General features: G+C 39.1%; 1 protein-coding gene across 3 annotated transcripts in view; it reads left to right on the top strand.

Annotated features, from left to right (window-relative positions):
- Window positions 1-21,117, top strand: part of TBCK (TBC1 domain containing kinase) — a 194,937-nt gene that overhangs the window by 97,603 nt on the left and 76,217 nt on the right. For all 3 annotated transcript variants that reach the window (XM_072119073.1, XM_072119083.1, XM_072119092.1), the window contains 2 exons: window positions 8,125-8,161; window positions 16,667-16,828. In XM_072119073.1, the coding sequence (XP_071975174.1) occupies window positions 8,125-8,161; window positions 16,667-16,828 (199 nt within the window). The remainder of the gene's footprint in view (window positions 1-8,124; window positions 8,162-16,666; window positions 16,829-21,117) is intronic.

The raw sequence follows: 21,117 nt of genomic DNA, 5'->3' as shown, positions 1-21,117 counted from the left end.
ACTGCCCCTTTGTACAAGAATATAACCACTATAATACTGTCCCCTATGTACAGGAATATAACTACTATAATACTGCCCCCTATGTACAAGAATATAACTACTATAATACTGCCCCCTATGTACAAGAATATAACTACTATAATACTGCCCCCTATGTACAAGAATATAACTACTATAATACTGCCCTCTATGTACAAGAATATAACTACTATAATACTGCCCCTATGTACAAGAATATAACTAATATAATACTGGCCCCTATGTACAAGAATATAAATACTATAATACTGCCCCTATGTACAAGAATATAAATACTATAATACTGCCCCTATGTACAAGAATATAACTACTATAATACTGCCCCCTATGTACAAGAATATAACTACTATAATACTGCCCCCTATGTACAAGAATATAACTACTATAATACTGCCCCTATGTACAAGAATATAACTACTATAATACTGGCCCCTATGTACAAGAATATAACTACTATAATACTGCCCCTATGTACAAGAATATAACTACTATAATACTGTCCTCTATGTACAGGAATATAACTACTATAATACTGCCTCCTATGTACAAGAATATAAATACTATAATACTGCCCCTATGTACAAGAATATAACTACTATAATACTGTCCTCTATGTACAGGAATATAACTACTATAATACTGCCCCCTATGTACAAGAATATAACTACTATAATACTGACCCCTATGTACAAGTATATAACTACTATAATACTGCCCCTATGTACAAGAATATAACCACTATAATACTGTCCCCTATGTACAGGAATATAACTACTATAATACTGCCCCCTATGTACAAGAATATAACTACTTTAATACTGCCCCCGATGTACAAGAATATAACTACTATAATACTGCCCCTTTGTACAAGAATATAACCACTATAATACTGTCCCCTATGTACAGGAATATAACTACTATAATACTGCCCCTTTGTACAAGAATATAACCACTATAATACTGTCCCCTATGTACAGGAATATAACTACTATAATACTGCCCCCTATGTACAAGAATATAACTACTATAATACTGCCCATTATGTACAAGTATATAACTACTATAATACTGTCCCCTATGTACAAGAATATAACTACTATAATACTGCCCCTATGTACAAGAATATAACTACTATAATACTGGCCCCTATGTACAAGAATATAACTACTATAATACTGCCCCTATGTACAAGAATATAACTACTATAATGCTGTCCTCTATGTACAGGAATATAACTACTATAATACTGCCTCCTATGTACAAGAATATAAATACTATAATACTGCCCCTATGTACAAGAATATAACTACTATAATACTGTCCTCTATGTACAGGAATATAACTACTATAATACTGCCCCCTATGTACAAGAATATAACTACTATAATACTGACCCCTATGTACAAGTATATAACTACTATAATACTGCCCCTATGTACAGGAATATAACTAGTTTAATACTGCCCCCGATGTACAAGAATATAACTACTATAATACTGCCCCTTTGTACAAGAATATAACCACTATAATACTGTCCCCTATGTACAGGAATATAACTACTATAATACTGCCCCTTTATACAAGAATATAACCACTATAATACTGTCCCCTATGTACAGGAATATAACTACTATAATACTGCCCCCTATGTACAAGAATATAACTACTATAATACTGCCCCCTATGTACAAGAATATAACTACTATAATACTGCCCCTATGTACAAGAATATAACCACTATAATACTGCCCCTTTGTACAAGAATATAACTACTATAATACTGCCCCCTATGTACAAGAATATAACTACTATAATACTGCCCCCTATGTACAAGAATATAACTACTATAATACTGCCCCTATGTACAAGAATATAACTACTATAATACTGCCCCCTATGTAAAAGAATATAACTACTATAATACTGCCCTCTATGTACAAGAATATAACTACTATAATACTGCCCCTATGTACAAGAATATAACTAATATAATACTGGCCCCTATGTACAAGAATATAAATACTATAATACTGCCCCTATGTACAAGAATATAAATACTATAATACTGCCCCTATGTACAAGAATATAACTACTATAATACTGCCCCCTATGTACAAGAATATAACTACTATAATACTGCCCCCTATGTACAAGAATATAACTACTATAATACTGCCCCTATGTACAAGAATATAACTACTATAATACTGGCCCCTATGTACAAGAATATAAATACTATAATACTGCCCCCGATGTACAAGAATATAACTACTATAATACTGTCCTCTATGTACAGGAATATAACTACTATAATACTGCCCCCTATGTACAAGAATATAAATACTATAATACTGCCCCTATGTACAAGAATATAACTACTATAATACTGTCCTCTATGTACAAGAATATAACTACTATAATACTGCCCCCTATGTACAAGAATATAACTACTATAATACTGCCCCCTATGTACAAGAATATAACTACTATAATACCGCCCCCTATGTACAAGAATATAACTACTATAATAGTGCCCCCTATGTACAAGAATATAACTACTATAATACTGCCCCCTATGTAAAGGAATATAACTACTATAATACTGCCCCCTATGTACAAGAATATAAATACTATAATACTGCCCCTATGTACAAGAATATAACTACTATAATACTGCCCCCTATGTACAAGAATATAAATACTATAATACTGCCCCTATGTACAAGAATATAACTACTATAATACTGTCCTCTATGTACAGGAATATAACTACTATAATACTGCCCCCTATGTACAAGAATATAACTACTATAATACTGCCCCCTATGTACAAGAATATAACTACTATAATACCGCCCCCTATGTACAAGAATATAACTACTATAATAGTGCCCCCTATGTACAAGAATATAACTACTATAATACTGCCCCCTATGTAAAGGAATATAACTACTATAATACTGCCCCCTATGTACAAGAATATAAATACTATAATACTGCCCCTATGTACAAGAATATAACTACTATAATACTGCCCCCTATGTACAAGAATATAACTGCTATAATACTGCCCCTAAGTACAAAATATTTCTATGAAAAATATTAATCTACAGTAGTGTGCACAGGAGCAGTATACACACCCGTTCGTTTTTGCATTCTGTTTTTACTCCCCTCATTCCAAAAGCTATAACTTTTTAATTTTTCCATTAACATTACATTCCCATGTATATGGGCTAGTTATCTGTGGATCAAATTGTACTTTTTAGTGGCACAATTTAGTATTCCATGCAATCTACTAGAAAGCTGGTAAAATATTTCAAGTGTAGTGAAAGTGACAAAAAAACACAGTTGCAGCTTTTTCTGTGGGTTCTGTTTTTACGTCCTTCACTGTGTGCTCCGAATGACACTTGCCCTTTATTCTTGGGTCGGTAAGATGAAATGGATACATTTTTATAGGTTTTATTAGGTTTTAGTAGATTTTAAACAATGTGAATCTTTTGTACAAAAAAGAAATGCATTTTGCCACATTCTGAGGCCAATAACTTTTCATATTAGCACTTGTGTAATGTGCCATTTTTCCGGGATGCGCTTAGCTTTTTATTTATATCAATATGGGACCTATATTCAAATATTTATTGATGGAAACATTGTTAAAAAGTGATGATTCGGACATATGGGCACTATTTTCCATTCTTTGTTTTGATAGATTGGACATTTTGGGACGTGGCAATACCTAGCATGTTTATGATTTTTGCTGTTTATTTTTATGGTCTAGAAAAAGGGGGCCAATTTAAACTACTTTTACAGCTGATCTCTATTGTATGGAGAGATCTCAGCCTGTGAGCTTTCTCCATACAACCCCAGCAGAAATACTAGTACATACTGATACACATACATCACATATATATGAACTCATATATATGTATGTCAATAACATGTAAGCACTTTACACATTCCTGCACTTACTATTTATGGAGAGAGAGAACTAAGTTCTTTGTGGGGAGAATCAATCAGCAGGGAAGCAGGTGCCTGGCAGGGCTGAGATGTACATGGCACTTATGTTCCTCCCCAGCCCTCTCCGTCCCGTCTAGCAGCCTCCTGCTTCCTGGTTATGGGAGGAGGGGCCGGAGCAGTGCCCTGTGCCTGACCTCAGTGCTGTCCTGGAGCCTGCAGAGCTCTGTGTAGTTGCTGATCAGCTGTCACACAGGGGCAGCAGCCTGTATGGAACTTTCTGCTGCTGACCCTAGGACAGTGCAGGGGCGGCCTGTAGTGTAGGTGAGGCTGCTCTCTCTCTCTAATAGTGCAGTGCAGGCTGAAAGTCTGTCACATTCTCCTGCACGGACCGGCCCCAGATCACTCAGGCAGGTCGGCCCACCGGGATTTCTCCCGGTGGAGTTAATGGCCAGTCCGCCTCTGTGTATAACACAGATATATAATGTCTTTGTTATGCACATGTGTGTGTTTATGTCTGTGTTATGTGTCTATAAGTATATGTGTGTGTCTGTATCTGTGCTGTGCATATTTGTGTGTGTGTATATGTGTGTGTATATATATATATATATATATATGTGTGTGTGTGTGTGCCATGCATACTGTATATATGTGTATGCTGTATATGTCAGTGTTACGCATACTGTATATATGTGCACTGTATATGTCTGTTTTATGAATACTGTATATATATGTGCACTGTATATGTCTGTCTTATGCATACAGTATATATGTGTGCACTGTATGTCTGTGTTATGCATACTGTATATATGTGTGTACTGTATATGTGTTATGCATACTGTATATATGTGTGCACTGTATATGTCTGTGTATGCATACTGTATATATGTGTGCACTGTATATGTCTGTGTATGCATACTGTATATATGTATGCACTGTATATGTCTGTGTTATGCATACTAATAGTGGTGGTAAACATGTGGCAGTATTATTTGGCCCTTATGTAGGTAATATTGCTCTAAATTACCATGTTGGCACTTTGCGGTAGATAAGTGGGTTTTGGCTTGCAGTTTGGGCACTCGATCGCTAAAAGGTTCGCCATCACTGACCTATGGTATTCCATTATACTCTGGGTGCTTCAGAGATCTTCAGATTGTAATATGACTAGTTTTTAGTATGTAAAAGTGAACCCACGGATAGTCCTCTGACATTATAGGCAGTTTCTCTCAGACATATGGCTCTTGTAAAACATAGTTCTGTATTTGGCAAAAAGATCAAAGGAATTGCTGAACCTCCATATCTCCTTCATCTGTATTATTTTATCAGAACATACTTCTTCTAAGCTTGTGAATTGACTTTTTGTTTTCTGACTTAGTAGCAGTACATGGTTCAAGGCTTCCACTATCCATCAGTCCATAAGTATTCTCCAGATCTCTTGTATTCTCTATGATATTCAGCAGAGTGTGCGACCTAAGCCTGTGTTGCTTTTATTCACTTCATTTAGTGTTTTAGTGGTAGCGCCGCCATGTACTTGAGCCTTTTCCACTAGACTGGTCATTGAACTATGCTCCCCTGTCATTGTATGTTTGCCTGGCAGATGGGAACAAAATCTCTTTTCAGTAAACTAATATTCTATTGCCGCGCAAATAAATGTCACGATGTCATGGGCAAAAGCCTAGTTCATTTTTGTGAATACCTTACCAAAAACCAACTAGGTTTGTAGCTTCTTTAAAGTCTGTAAGGCGGGTACCTTACCAGCTGTAAACCGCTTCCATCCTCCTGTTATACATATGGTTCCATTGTTTGACAAAGACCCAGTAGGCTGAGAAGTCTAGAGAATCTAGAATATTGGAGCCTGAATTTTACTTGCTAATTTTACTGTTCTGTTGTCGTACACAGTACACATAGGGGGATATTTATCAGTACTCCTAAGCCAGTTTCCGTGGTAGAAGCACTGAAATAATTATTTTTGTGCCTATGCCGCCCCCACGCCTTGTGATAGGGCTTGGCGCTAACGGAGGGGGCAAGCACAGAGCATTCCCATTCTGTGCCAGCGTACCTTTTAAAAAGGTTTTACACAAAGCTTTGCTAGTTCAGACCTTGCTTAGTTTTTCCCAGTGTCTCACCCACCCGATGGATACATCAAGAGGCAAAGGCCACAAGAGGGGAGGGCATGGCCTTTATCATACAACTGCGCAAGAGCTCTGGATTATGATAAACTCCCGCATAGGGTGTAATATTTTACAAAGTGTCGGGGGCAAAGTAAAACAAATGAATGAGCCGTATTAGTAGATTTTCTCCTGCACTAATTTTTCCATAATCAATAATCTTTGTATTTTTCCAGAGACTGTGGTAGATACAAATTATTCACAGTTCAGGCAATGAATAAGGCGGGGTGGCACTCGCCAATCCTTAAAGGGGTATATCCATGAAAGAAAATTCTCAAATTGTAATTCCCCCAGTGATGTTTACACAATAAATATAATTTTTAACCCCTTTACAATTTTACTTAGTTTTATTGCTGTTTTAACTCCTATCACTCAGTGATGGTCAGTGTAAGATTCCAGAGTGTGGGCAAGACTCTCTAAGCAGACATTTTATGATGCATCTAGTTCTGTGTCGTGACAATGTAGATTATCAGGATACAGGTTTACATACACTTTTATTTAGCTTCTGAACATTCTACTAGTATCTGACACAGAAAAAGAGAAGAGACAGATCGGAGATGAGAGATACATATTACACATGACATACTCTGCTCTGCTATATCTCACCCATAACACATACTGTCAGATCTGCTTTGCCTCCCCCATATATCTTATCTGTATGTAGCTTTACTCTCCTCACATGCCAGCAAGAAATGAGTGTGTGTGTGTTTATGTGAGCTTGTCCTGGAATACAAGGGCGGGGCTGGATGCTCAGTGCAGCATCAGGCAGAAGAGGAAGATGTCTTCCACAACCCTAAACTCAGAAGATACAGCAACCAAAATTGTGTACACCAGGACTGATGGAGACAGGTTGAAATTATATCTGTGAAATGCTGTATTTTGTGAACAGTGAATTAGAGAATGTGTGTTATTTTGCTATCCTGAGTATACCGGTAGTTAAGAGATGTCTTTGTGGGTAAATACCATTAAAGCCAAGTTTTTTACAAAAAAAATCTTTGGAGCCAAACTCTTTTGGGTTTTGAACCAGTGGCTTATGTGTCTCTAGTAAATTGTTCTGTACATGCCAGCTTTGGAAGCCATAATAGAGGCTTTAAGGATTGGTGAGTGCTAACCGGACTTTCTCTATTATTGGAGTTTTGTTATTTTGGTCACCATGAAAATCTTGTATCAAGCAGCACCTCGACCCCAGAATATGTATATTGTAGCTGGTAGAAGTGTCAACCTACTGTTTATTAAGTAGTTGTAATTATGTAATTTGTAATAAAGTGATTGTCTGCTAAGAATTAAAAAAAAAAGAAATGCATTTACATATTTCTCACAGTTTCTTTAGTAACATGTAAAGTTGACAATCCACATGGCTTCTATTAGTCATCAAAATTCACATGCTCCTAGACAGTAAAGTGGTAGATATTTAAAGGGAATCCATGAACACGATTTACCTACCTGAACTAATTGCTTTGTTACGTAGGGAAATGCCCGCACATGCCATTCATACATATGTTTTTATATCACAACTGCTCCTTCTGTGCCAAAACTTTACTAAATATACAAACTAAGCTTAAGTGCTTTGGCAAAGCATTACAGGGTCCGCATCTCACTGGACCCAGGAGTGAAGTAGCTGAAGGGGGATGATGAGAGTAGGTGCTGGGTAATGGCGGCACATCAGCCTAATTTGCATATTTCTAGAGTTCGCTTTTGCCATGGAAGGATCAACTGAAAAATCTTTAATTTCTATGGAACTTTTTATATTTTCTTAATCAACGTAAAGACACCTTGATATTTCTGTGTGAAAAGTATTTTTCCCAATAAAGGTTCATATTAATTTTTTTGAGTTTTTACTGTAAAGTGACACCTCTATTACTGGTCTCTCGATATTTATGACAAGGACATTACTCATTGCAGAAGGGTTGTGTTTCTACCGAGAACACATTGTTCCAACATTGATTGCATCTTCCTTGTCTTTCAGCTCTACGCTATTCCATGGTTCCTCACAATGTTCACACGTAAGTTTCATCTTTCCAATTTTGCTCTTGTGTTCTGTTTTATTGGTTTACGTCACTTTTTTTTTTGTTCTTGTCTACAGGCATTCTTGACATTTGTATTGCATTATGCTGCGGTTTATCGTGTTTGCTGATCACAGATATTAAATGTCAGCAGGCACCTAGCTGCGGGTTCTAGAATACCCTGTGCCAAAGCAAAAGGGTTAAAAGATTGTAGACAGATGGAAGCGGATATGTCATTGAAACTGAGAGGTAGATTGTTGTGGAAAATGAATACGCCGAGTCTCTGTGGAATGAGAAGACTTTGGAGTAATAGGAGTTCAATCAAGGTGGAAGATTAAAACCTACAAGGCCAAATTCATGCCTGCTGATGTGCTTGTTTCTTAGAGAAGGTTTCTTGTCTTATGACTCTACTAGTTTCTCACACCGAGAGCAGGTCGGGTGAAGAACTCTTGTCAGATTTGATTAAACAATTAATGACTAGATGCAAGAATTGCTTGCATCATCCAAGCAAGAGCAGAATTTGCAAGTAAATCACACTGCTTTTGACAGTGCCAGAAGAAGAAGAGGATCTGCTCATTTAACACTAGCCAAAACTCACTTTGGAAAGCAATTTGCACTTCTCTGAAATACACTTGAAATGAAAAGCCTTCTTTAATAGGTTAAATAAAAATCAAGACAAATGCTTCCCCCTTGTAATTACGAGTCTTTTGGAAGCGAATACATTTGTTCAGTCTTGAAGAGGACACTGGTGCTGTTATAATAATCTATTTAAGATGTTGGCATATCTTTTTATGTAAAGTGGCCAGCAACTGCGAAAGGGACTTAGCAATTCTTTAAGCCTACTTCACAGGCCGTGTGAAATACTTATACAAGTATTAATGGCCATGACTTATTTTGTTGAGCTGTGTAATTTAGAATGGGTTCCCCATTATAGGTATGTCATTAGTCATTGTGGTGACGGTTTCATTAGTGACTTATGCCTGTAGTAAAAGAATAGACCAGGTTTTATTTTTTGGGGCAAAGGTGACTCCACATGACCGTCCATTATCAATCTCTTGACAGGTGGAGAAGAGTCATACTCGTAGTATGTCCTCTTCTGGCTTAGTTAATGTTCCATAGTCCAGGTTTATCTTCACAGTTCTGGATGGTGGTTGCTGAAGGTAGCTTATGATGTTGTACTTGTCTTATAGTTCACTAATTAAGCCTGGAGGGGTAGTGACTCTTCTTTTCACATTTTACTCCTTAGTTCATTTGTATGCAGCTTTTAATGTTCTTATTCTATGTAATTCTGGATCTCCCAGAATATAGAAGGACATTATTGTGATTATGTCATTGTTAGTGACTGTTTTAGGCCTAAACACTCATGACTGGTTCCCTTTAAGTTGATCCATGAACAACAAATGAAGTATACAGTGGTTATGGAAAGTATTGAGACCCCTTTTAAATGTTTCACTTTGTTTCATTGTAGCCAATTGGAAAGATCGAAAAAGTTCTTTTTTGGCTCATTTAATGTACACTCTGCACCCCCAAAAAACAGAAATGTAGATATTGTTGCTGATTTATTATTCAAGAAAAACTGAAATATCACATTATATCACAGTATTCAGACCCCTTGCTCAGTATTGATTAGAGGCACCTTTTAAGCTAGTACATGAGTCTTCTTGGGAATGATGATGAAGTTTTTCACACCTGGATTTGGGGATCCTCTGCCATTCTTCCTTGCAGATCCTCTCCAGTTCCCTCAGTTTGTTTGGTGAACGTTGGTGGAAGCCATTTTCAGGTCTATCCGGAGATGCTCACCTGGGTTTAGGTCAGGGCTCTGGCTGTACCAGTCAAGAATGGTCACAGAGTTGTTCTGAAGCCACTGTTTTGTTAATTTAGCTGTGTGCTTTGGGTCATTGTCTTGTTGGAATGTGAACCTTCAGCCCAGTCTGAAAGAGGTCCACTCTGGAAGAGGTTTTTATCCAGGATATCTCTGTACTTGGCCGCATTTATCTTTCCTTCAGTTGCAATTCTTCAATTGAAACATTTAAAGGGGTCTGAATACTTTCTCTACCCACTGTATATCTGCCGTCTGCGCATGCGCAGAAGAGCAGGCCCGCGCCTGTTTCGGAGCAGTGACCGCGCAGGCGCGGGCCTGCTCTTCTGCGCATGCGCAGATGACAGGATCGCCGGACGAGGCCGCGTAGCTGCGCGCCGAAGATGGGTGAGTAGGGGTAAAGTGGCTACCGGGGCGTGGAGTAGCCGTCTCGTGTAACCTCACATGCGGCTACTCCACGCCCCAGTAGCCGCATAAGTAAATTTGAATATATGTGTAATAAAAGTTATCAAAAAAGTGTGGGGACGTGAGGATTAGCCCATTGATCCACCTACCACCCAATCTACCTTTATAGGTAGATTTGTGGTGGTAGGTTTCCTTTAACATTAAAAACTGGCAAAACCTATTGACTCAAGTATAAGCCCTTGGCAACCAATCAGGGCTTAGCTTTTATTTTCCCACTGCTGTTTATAAAATTAAAGCTGAACGCTGATTAATTTACATGTGCAATAAGAACATTTTGATAAATCTCCCCCTGTGTGTCTATGGAGGCTTTCATGAGCTCACATCTAATCTCTCTGTTTAGTTCACAGCTCTGAGATCGGAGGATTAACCCATTCACTTTCAGCTTGGTCTTTGAAAATAATGCTTCTAGCATACTACAGGCAGGGAGAAAACTGAAAGGGTTCACACAGCTGTGAAATAAACAGGAGAGGAGAGGGAGACCCATCTTCAATATTGTTGACAGATTTGCCCTAGCAATGTAGGGGTAACACCGTAGCTAAAGGGGCACATTGCAGCTGGTTTCTTTGTATACTGAACATGGCTAGGCTGTCCAGCCCTGAAACTGCAAAAATACCCTCGCCCTCAAGCGGTTAAGCACAACTTTTTTTTTCTTGCTTTTAATACTCAATCATTTTAGCAGCGCTTGTGCATTAATTGAAAGGAGCTATAGATACTAAATCACCTTCTGTTTGGTAATGTGATGTATCATTTAGCTAATTTCAGCTGTCACTCACATAATTGTAACTTGGCTTCTTTTTAAGCAGCAGCATCAAAGTAACTGGAAATTGGCAATTTTGTTACTGAATTGACAGAGTACCAGAAATTTTATAAAAACCTCAATTGATTTAATAGATTATAACTTCAGCACTGTTATTAAATACACCATGAACCTTTGATTTATTCATTATACTTTCTAGATATAGTGCCAAATCCTAGAGTCATTTTCCAGGAATTACTATTGATTGCCTATCCACTGGTCATCAATAGTTGATCACGGGTGGTGACACATGGTCCCTACACCAATTAGATGAGGCTTTTTCAAGGGGTTTTCCAAAGAAAGAAAATTCTCAAATCTCAACCCTCTAGTTGTGTTAACACAATTAAGGTTATTTTAACCCTTTACCTCACAGTTTTACTCAGTTTTATTGTGTTTTTTTAAGCTCTTATCACTCCAGAGCATGGGTGGGGACTCTCTAAGCAGACCCATTATGATCCATCTAGTTCTGTGAGCTGACAATGTGGTTAGTGTCACGGGTCAGGGGTAGTGGACCCACTGAACCACCGCAGACAATGACCTAAACTGACACCTGAGAGTGGAGTCTAAGTGGCAGCCTGTTTTAACCAGAGCCAGCCGCAAAGCAGGTTAGACTTGCTGCGGCATGGTGCCACCAGGTCACTCCACAGGCCCGATTTTTGTCCACGGTGGTGGCCAAGGCATAGTACAGAATCGTGAGGCAAGACAAAGTCATGGACAGGCAGGAGGTCAGCACAGGAAGCACGAGATCAGAGTCGGAGACGTAGTAGGAAGTTAAGCCAGGCAGCAAAGAATTGCCGTCAGGAACAGGAATCAAGGTCACAATGGGAAATGACAATAATTGCAGGGAACATAGAAGACAAGCTTTCACCAAGGCACTAGGCACAAAGATCCGGCAGGGTCGACAGGAAGAGCCAGGGCATTTAAAGATCAGTGGATAGCCAGCGCCAATTAGAGGTGTTCTAGCCCTTTAAATTTCAGAGAGCCGGCGCCGGAAAACAGGAACCATCACAGGACCGCAAAAAGGTGAGTCAGCCTGGCACGGCCGTACTGGGGCACAGGGAGGTACGCCATGTGTCTCAAGAGCACTTTTGACATTTAGATTATAAGGGGAACAAGGTTTTTATACACTTTTATTTACCATCTGAACATTTTACTAGTATCTGACACATAGAAAGAGAGATCAGAGATGATGAGATCCATTGGATGCCTATTGTAACATCTCTGCTATTCCACACCACCCTAGATCTTCTTTGCCTTCCTGCTGTACCTCCCCCAGATAAAGAATTTATCTGTCTGTAGCTTGTAGTCCTCCGCATGCTGCTGCCAGCAGGAACTCAGTGTCTGTGTATCAGTGTGCATCAGCGAGTGAGCTCCGACCTGGACTGCAGAGGGGACGGGCTAGAGTGCAGGGAAGAGAGAGAAACTCAGCACGGCCGTCTCACAGAAATCCAAGATGGCGTCCCCGACCCTAAGTCAGAAGTTACATTGTCGTGTCTAGGGGCAACGGAAATTGTGTGCCCTGTGTGCCTTGCAGCGCTGGGGACCTAGGTTCAAGTCCCAGGTTAAACATCTGCTAAGAATTTGTATGTTCTCTCCGTGTTTAGGTAGGTTGATTAGATTGTGAGCCCCATGGGGACAAGGAACCATTTGGCAAGCTCTGTGCGTAATCTGTGCGCGCTATATATAAATAAAGGAATTATTATTACTTATTGCTACACTAGGACTGATAGAGACAGGTTGGAACTATTTCTGTGAAATGCTGTATTTTTGTTAATAACAGTGAATTAGAGAATGAGCTCTTTTGTTATCCTGAGTACATTTAAGAAACTTGTCTTCATCGGAATACCCCTTTAAAAGAGTGCATGTACCTGGAAGCATTTTGGTTTGGCCAAAGACCCATTTGCCCCCTAGCTGTGTCAGGGGAGATGAGGAATTTAAGTGCCTGATCGGCCCCAGGCAGTTGTATGATTGTATACGTGATATGATCATTGTCTCAAGGACATACCGTAACTGAAAAATACTAACCTCTCAGAGAGTAAGGTTTGTATTTAGCTTTTTGTGTCCCTCAAGCTCACCTCTGCCACTGAATTATATTGTCACTATTATACAACATGTCAACGAGTCTCTGTCTGTCGGACTCTGGCAAGATGGAATTCAAAAGAATATTTCAAAGTAAAAGACAGCATTACAGGGAGGGAGCAAAAATTAAGTTAGAAAAGTGGAAAAAAAATATTTAACACATTACAAATACACTTATATTGTATTATTAATTAGAGGTGTTGTTTTATTTTACAACATTAATATATGGACAAGATGGGTGATGATGTATGATTGCAGGTTGGATTAACAGCCTTGAACTCCCATGATGCCCAGAATGGGGCACATCTTGACCAGTTTCATACCCACAGTTCCATAGAAGCCAATGTAGCATAGGATGCAGGTGACTGGAGTAAAATGCTTATTAATGTTAATCGGCCAAAATCCCATTGTTGCTACTTTCAGATTCAGAATTGAATGTCAGAATTTTCAATTGCATGTTTTGAGCAATCTTTTTCCCAATAATGTTATCAGGGGGCCCAAATTTGTATTACATTTTAAAGAAACATATGGCAATATTAAAGAACGCATACACTTAGTTAGAAATGTAAGTTTTATTGTCTTGTGTTTACATTGATTTGCTGTTAGTAAGTTATCCTGAGAAGTGCAGTTATTGAAGCGAAGCAGATTTCCAATGCACAACACATATAAAGAGGATTTCATGTTTTTGATAATTTCCCAAAGCACATTCTTGTTTTTAAGATGTGGAAATGGTCAGGAAAGATGAATTCCCTTCAAGGAATTTTCTCCATTAATGATTGAACACAAACATAATGATTGAACTCCTGTCCTCCCTATTTTCTCACACTGCAAGAAAAATTAATTTCTGTCGTTGTAAGGGCAGCTCCATTGTATACCAGGGGTGAACTCTCACCTCTCTGTTCATTTGTGCCAGGCATAGAAGCACAGATGTGAGGAGCAGCATTAATAAGAGGAGATAAAAGATGCTTTGGCCTTTGAGTCTAGTGAGATGCAGCAGCATGTGTAGCAGATATGTGCCGATTGCTCTTGAGGTTACAACAGGGCAGCAAGTGGAAGCATCGGAATATCAATAGTGAAAATCATGTTATACTCTTGAGCTTCCAATAAAATGCTCGGCCTGGAAATAACACACATTACATTTCTCTTTGAAACATCTTGAGAGACGAATACTTCTGTTTTTTTATTGAATTTTTGCCGGAAAGGGATTATATTCATCTTTTTACACGGGGAAACATTTAGAAGCTCTTCTGCTATGGAGCCTGCAAGAGAGAAGAGTAAAACTTCATAGGTCTTCTACATACACTATTTGTGACCTTAAAGGGAACCTGTCAGGCAAGTGACCTATCTATCCCCCAAACCAAAGGCCCTACCTCATTTTCTGTAGTGAGTTGCTCTGCCTGATGATATTGAAATTAAAAAAAAAAATGAAAATATCTCCTGTGAATTATAAAATGAAACACCCCAGTCTGCATTGTAATCCTGTGAAGTGAATCAGACGGATTTCTGAGCTTATCCGGCTGCAACACCTCTTCCTCCTCATTCCTCTGGTAAACATCTCGCTTGCACACCGCCTGCTACGCTGCAGCACAGAAAGGGGTATGAATGAAGGGGGTGTTGCAACTTGACTCAGGTCAGTTCAGGAACACCTGGCTGACTCACATTACAGGATTACAGTGCAGACTGGGGGGTATTTTATGATTCACAGGAGTACAATCCAGAGTGGGACTCACTAGAGAAATATATATATAAAATATATAAATAATATGTGCCTGACAGGTTAAGCTAATGCTGTTTTTGTTGTTTTCTTGTTTTTTTTAATTTGAACCTTTGTTCTAAACATCACTCTACATAAGAAGGAATGTAAAATTCACCTCCTCTCACAATCTACATCCAGAACGTGGTTGGTTCCAACATGGATACAGAGCACAACAACTCCCTCTGGAGTATGTTGTGAGATTTCCTGTGTTGTCTAGTGATCATTGTAGCATTTCCTTGTGGATTAATTTAAATGCCATATTGCAGCACCTACCGGTAACATCCAATTGCGCGTTTTAACCCCTTCAACCCTTCGGGATGGTCTGTTTTAATTTTTGTAAATGTATGAAAACATTATAAAACCTATAAATACAAAAATACTATATTCCACATTCTCGATCAGTCCTGGTGTTTACAATTTTGGTTATCCCTGGATTTGACCATAATTCTTCTCATGGATAGCTTCTCTTGTCTGCACACTGTAGTGCTCTCTGCCTCCTGCCACTCCCCCTGCATTACAAAAGCAGCTCGGGCACTTCAGTGCGCAGAGACTTACTCTCATCTCTCTTTTTCACTGTGCTGAAGCTAAATAAAAGTGTAGTTAAACCCTGTACTATCACTGTATAAACACATTGTCAGCATACAGCATCTTAAAGCACAGAGGAATCATGAATTGTATGCTTAGAGAATCCCATCCACACTTTTTTAGGGAGTGATAGAACTTAAAACAGCAATAAAACTGACTAAATTTGGAAATTAAGGTGTTAAAAATTTACTTTATCTGTAAGTGGTTTCAAAAGTCATGGCCTGGCAATGGCTAAGTCGAGAGGTTTTATGTTGGAACTCCCTCCAACAGCCCTCAGATTAGCTTTCACTCATCTCTGTCTCATCCCCTGCTTATTATGTAATGCAGAGAGAATTACTCCAGCTCATTATCCATCATACACAAAGCCACAGTGTTGCCCCCTTGTTACAGGGCTGGCCCTCTTGCTCTTGGCATAGACTGTTGGAAATACCTGAAGCTCTTACATATAGCCGGATATATGGAGTATGTTTTGTAATGCTTGGAGACCTCTTATAAGGAGGAATTGAGTTCTTTATGGTTTAAGGTTTATGTTAAGGACTGTAAACCAAGACTCTCTGACAGCAATAGTTGAAAACTAATTATTACGTGTATGATTACGTTACAGCTTTATAATTTCAGGATAATAAAGAGAACTAGATTGGTACAACTAATATTAGGATCCTGGGGTTGCCTTAATTAACAAAAACCTCTAACCTCAGACCTATCTTGAAACAGATTTTCAGCTATGTTCTACAATGTTGAGTAAGTGAAGAGTTGGCCCCATAAACCCGGACATCAACAAATACTTGACATGATCTGTCTACTTCATCATTATAAAGTCACTTATCTTGTATTTCCTTCTGATATTGTTATGTTCTTGTTCTGATGTTGCTAGTTACCTATAATGTATGTTATCATTCAAATAACTTTATTATATTATTAAATTGCTTGACAGATTATGCCTCCATATTGAAAATGTTATTTTCATCAATAACTGTATTTTCTTCTTATCCTCTTTTCTTACAGACGTTTTTCCTCTACACAAGATCTTCCATTTGTGGGACACGCTGCTCTTAGGCAATGCCTCGTTTCCTTTTTGTATTGGGGTGGCTATATTGCAACAGCTAAGAGTCAGGCTTCTTGCCAATGGATTTAATGAATGCATTCTCCTATTTTCCGATTTACCAGGTATGACATTGCCATAACATCTGAACCGATAAAGCTGTACAAAGTAGTGTAACATATATTACTGTATTGTATATTATTTGTAATTTTCTGGTTTTGTTTCACAATGTTTTTATTAGTTTTTAAATTTTTAGAGGGGTACAGAAATAAAAAGGGGATAAAGGGGAGATGCACAATAAAAGCCAGTAAGAGCATTTAACATAGTATCTCTCAGACCCTACTTGGTCTGATAATTCCACATGTTACAAATTATAGACCCTTTGGGTCCGCTATAAGTTCTTTAAAACAAATTATCTCCAATATTTGACAGGAGGGAAGGGGAAACACAATTAGGAACGGAATATCGGGTGGGGAAGGGGGTCCTGATGGGATGAGAAATTGTCTATCTATATTACACTCTTGATTGATATGTAATCCACATCTGCCATGTTTCATTAAACAGTGTCATTTTATCATGTACTGTACAATAAAGCTTATCATTAACCATTATCCACATTAGTTTGTTTTTTATCAGTTCCAGGGGAACCATGGCCTTTTTCCAAGAGGCTGCAATTGCTATCTTAGCTGCTAGAAAGAAAAAGGATAGAAATCTCCTCATGGGAGCAGATATATCTGGGATCCTTTCGTTGAGTAAAGCTTGACTGGGGGATAGTGTCAGGTTTATCAAGGTTATCGAGTATAGCATGTTATAAATACGCCTCCAATATCTACGAATTTTTGGACACTCCCACCACACATGGAAATGAGTGCCCCTAGCACCACAGCCTCTGAAACACAAGGGAGAGTAAGCAGGGGCAGCTTGCGCGATACGTACAGGGACTAAATACCACCTAAGTAGTACTTTATAATTCGCTTCCACAAGTGCCATATTAATAGAAATTTTCGCCGTATTTTCCGCCATGTCCTGCCATTCCCGTAAAGAAAAGGATTTATTTAAGTCACTTTCCCATGCCAGCATATAGCCCAGTTTCCCATGTTGGTCATTTAAAATTTGATAAATATTCGATAGAGTGTGGGGTAGGTCCGCTGTTTTTAGACAAAGGTCTTCGAACAAGGTATGAACTGTTATATCTAGACAAGAATTTTTCAGTTTTTGGAGGAAATGATATATTTGTTGAAATCTGTATGATTCTGTCTCTGGCATATCGTATTTTGTTTTAAAGTACTCCTTTGATCGAAGACCTTGTCTATCATAAAAGTCTCCTATACGATACAACCCCTTGTCTGTCCACCACTTGAATTGGCCATGTTGGAGGCCTGGGGAGAAGCTAGGATTGTTTAGTATCCTCGCAACAGGAGTATGTGGCGACTGTAATCTATAGCTACGTTTAATTCTATCCCAGATCGAAAGCATAGAAGAGAGGAGTGGGCACATAATCAGCGGCCTTTCTCTGGGTTTCAACCAGGGTAGGGCGTCAATCGGTATCTGTGGGCATGCAGATTGTTCAATTTGCGCCCAAAGTGGTAAAGCTACCTTTTTGTGAGAGGTAACCAAAGGTACTAATCTGGAGGCATAATAGTATTTTAATATATTTACCGCCCCTAAGCCACCTTGAATCTTGGATGAGTACATCGTTCTAGCAGAAATCCTACTTCTTTTGGGTCCCCAAATGAATTTATTTATGTCTCTTTGAAGGGATTTTAAACTAGCTAAAGGTACATCAATTGGGACCGTTTGAAAACAGTATAATAGTTTGGGTAATAGAGTCATTTTTACCGCGGCAATTCGCCCGAGCCACGAGAGGCTTAGATTTGCCCACCTATTCATGTCCCTTCGCAGTCCTCCGAAGAGCGGATTATAATTAGCCGCTAATAAGGTGTCAAGAGAAGGGGTTAAAGACATGCCCAGATAAGGGATCCTATCCTCTTTCCACTGAAAGTTAAAGTTTAGCTGCAAGAGTTTGGCCATATCCGGGGGTACAGATATATTCAAGGCTAGAGATTTATCGTGGTTAACTTTCAATCCCGATATGGCTGAAAATTCCTTCAATATTTGGAGCAAGTTGGGAATAGAAGTGAGTGGAGACGATAACGTCAATAAAATATCATCAGCAAAAAATGCACACTTATGCATCACCCCTCCAACATCTAAGCCCTTCACATTCCTGTTTGCCCTGATCAGGTAGGCCAGGGGTTCTATTGCTAATATAAAAAGTATAGGAGACAGTGGGCATCCCTGACGCGTACCCCTGAGTATTGGGAAGGGTGTAGATAAGTGACCCGCTATATTAACTCTTGCCGATGGAGAAGAATATAAAACCTGAAGAAGACCTATAAATTTATCTCCGAAGCCCCATTTACCCAGAGTATACCTCAGGTAATTCCAATCTATAGAGTCAAAGGCTTTATGTAGGTCGAGCGATAGACACATAATATTATCTAGCGGTTGTTTACCCCACCCACTCCTTGCTAAAGAGATTAAATCAATTAATCTACGGGTTTGGTCTCCCGCTTTACGGCCTGGTATGAATCCTACCTGATCGAGGTGAATATAATGTGAGAGAAAAGAATTGATCCTGGTGGCCATAATTTTTGTCAATATTTTAATATCTACATTGATCAAAGATATTGGTCTAAAATTTTGGCATGTGGAGTGATCTCTATCGGGTTTAGGTATAACAGAGATTAAAGCCTGCAAAGAGTCAGGTATCGGCAGCCGTCCATTAAAAATTTGATTGTAATATTTTACCATATGGGGTCCTAAAATTGCACTGAGCTTTTTAAAGTACAATCCCGTGAAGCCATCAGGGCCAGGTGCTTTAGAGGGCTTAAGATTTTTAATTGCATCCTCAACCTCCTGTAGGGTGATAGGATTATCTACTATTTGTCTATGGGTAGGTGATAAAGAAGGTAAAGAGAGGCCCTCAAACATTTCCTCGGCTTTTGCAGAGTCAAATCCATTGCTATTGCTATATAATTTGGAATAGAACCTGGCGAATTCTGCCACCACTTCCCTCGGATGTTGGGATAGAACGCCCGATGGAAGGCGTAATCTCGGTACAGTGTAGGACCTAGGCAGGGGATTAAGGTTTCTAGCCAATAACGTCCCTGGCTTATTCCCTTGAGAGTAGAACCGGTATTGTGACCATCTCAAACTCCTTTCTGCCGAGGTGGTAAGGCAGAGATTTAACTCGGTTCTAGCTACCTCTATTTCCTTGCTTAAGTCTATCGTAGGATTGACTTTGTGTTTCTGTATTATCTCAATATAAGCTTTCTCCTTTTCTCTTAGCAGGGCATTTTTCTTTTTTTTAAATCTTGCGGCCATTTCCATAAGTTTTCCTCTAACTACAATTTTGTGCGATTCCCAAAATGAGACTAAGGATTCCTCAACTGGCTCCTTCTCAGTAAAATAGGTATTCACTGCTTCTGTCACTTCTGAGAACATGCTAGGGTCAGTCATAATATATTCATTCAAGCGCCACATAAAGTGGGGGGATCTGAACCACATAGGGTCCAAGGAGACCAACACCGGATCATGGTCAGACCATGCAGTCGGAACAATAGCAGCTTTTCTAATTTTAGGAATTAGGTGAGGACCTAAAAACATATGGTCTATACGTGAGTAAGTCTTATGTGCCACCGAAAAATATGTGTAGTCACGATCAGTAGGGTGACATGATCTCCAGGCATCTATTAAATTGTGGGAGTGAAGAATGGAGGCTAGCTCTGTACTAGACTGAGATGGGCCGCGAAGAATGGAGCGAGGTGCGGACCTATCCAGGGCCTCATCAAGCGCCAAATTGGAATCGCCTCCTACAAAAACGGCTCCTTGTAAGTGTGCTGACAGCTTTTGAAGCATTCCCCGGAAGAACCGCACCTGGTCCACATTCGGGGCATAGTAATTTAGGAATGTTACCTCCTGTTCATGTATGGTTCCTGCCACCAAAATATAACGACCTTCCGAGTCTGCTATGGTGATACGGTGTACAAATGGTACATTTTTGGACATAAAAATACCCACTCCTCTCTTCTTTTCTTTAGCCAATGCTAGGAACAATATGGGATAGTTAGCTGCCACATATTTTGGGCATGATGTTCTGGAAAAATGCAGTTCCTGCAAGAATACAATATCAGCCTGCAACGCTTTATAAGATTTGAAAGCCATTTTCCTCTTAGCTGGCGCATTAAATCCCTGGACATTATGAGATAAAATAGTGAAAGCATCATTAACCATTACCTGTCCATTGTGGGTAAGGCTGACTAGTTCCTCTCAGTGACCCTCTTTCTGAAGGGGAAGGGGTGGGGAAAGACAGGGAAGGAAAAAGGGAGGGGAAAAGACACACAAGATTCAC

The sequence above is a fragment of the Engystomops pustulosus genome, chromosome 1, assembly GCF_040894005.1.
Source record: "Engystomops pustulosus chromosome 1, aEngPut4.maternal, whole genome shotgun sequence".
NCBI classification, from domain to species: Eukaryota; Metazoa; Chordata; class Amphibia; order Anura; family Leptodactylidae; genus Engystomops; species Engystomops pustulosus.
This window is presented reverse-complemented; position numbering and strand designations above follow the sequence as displayed.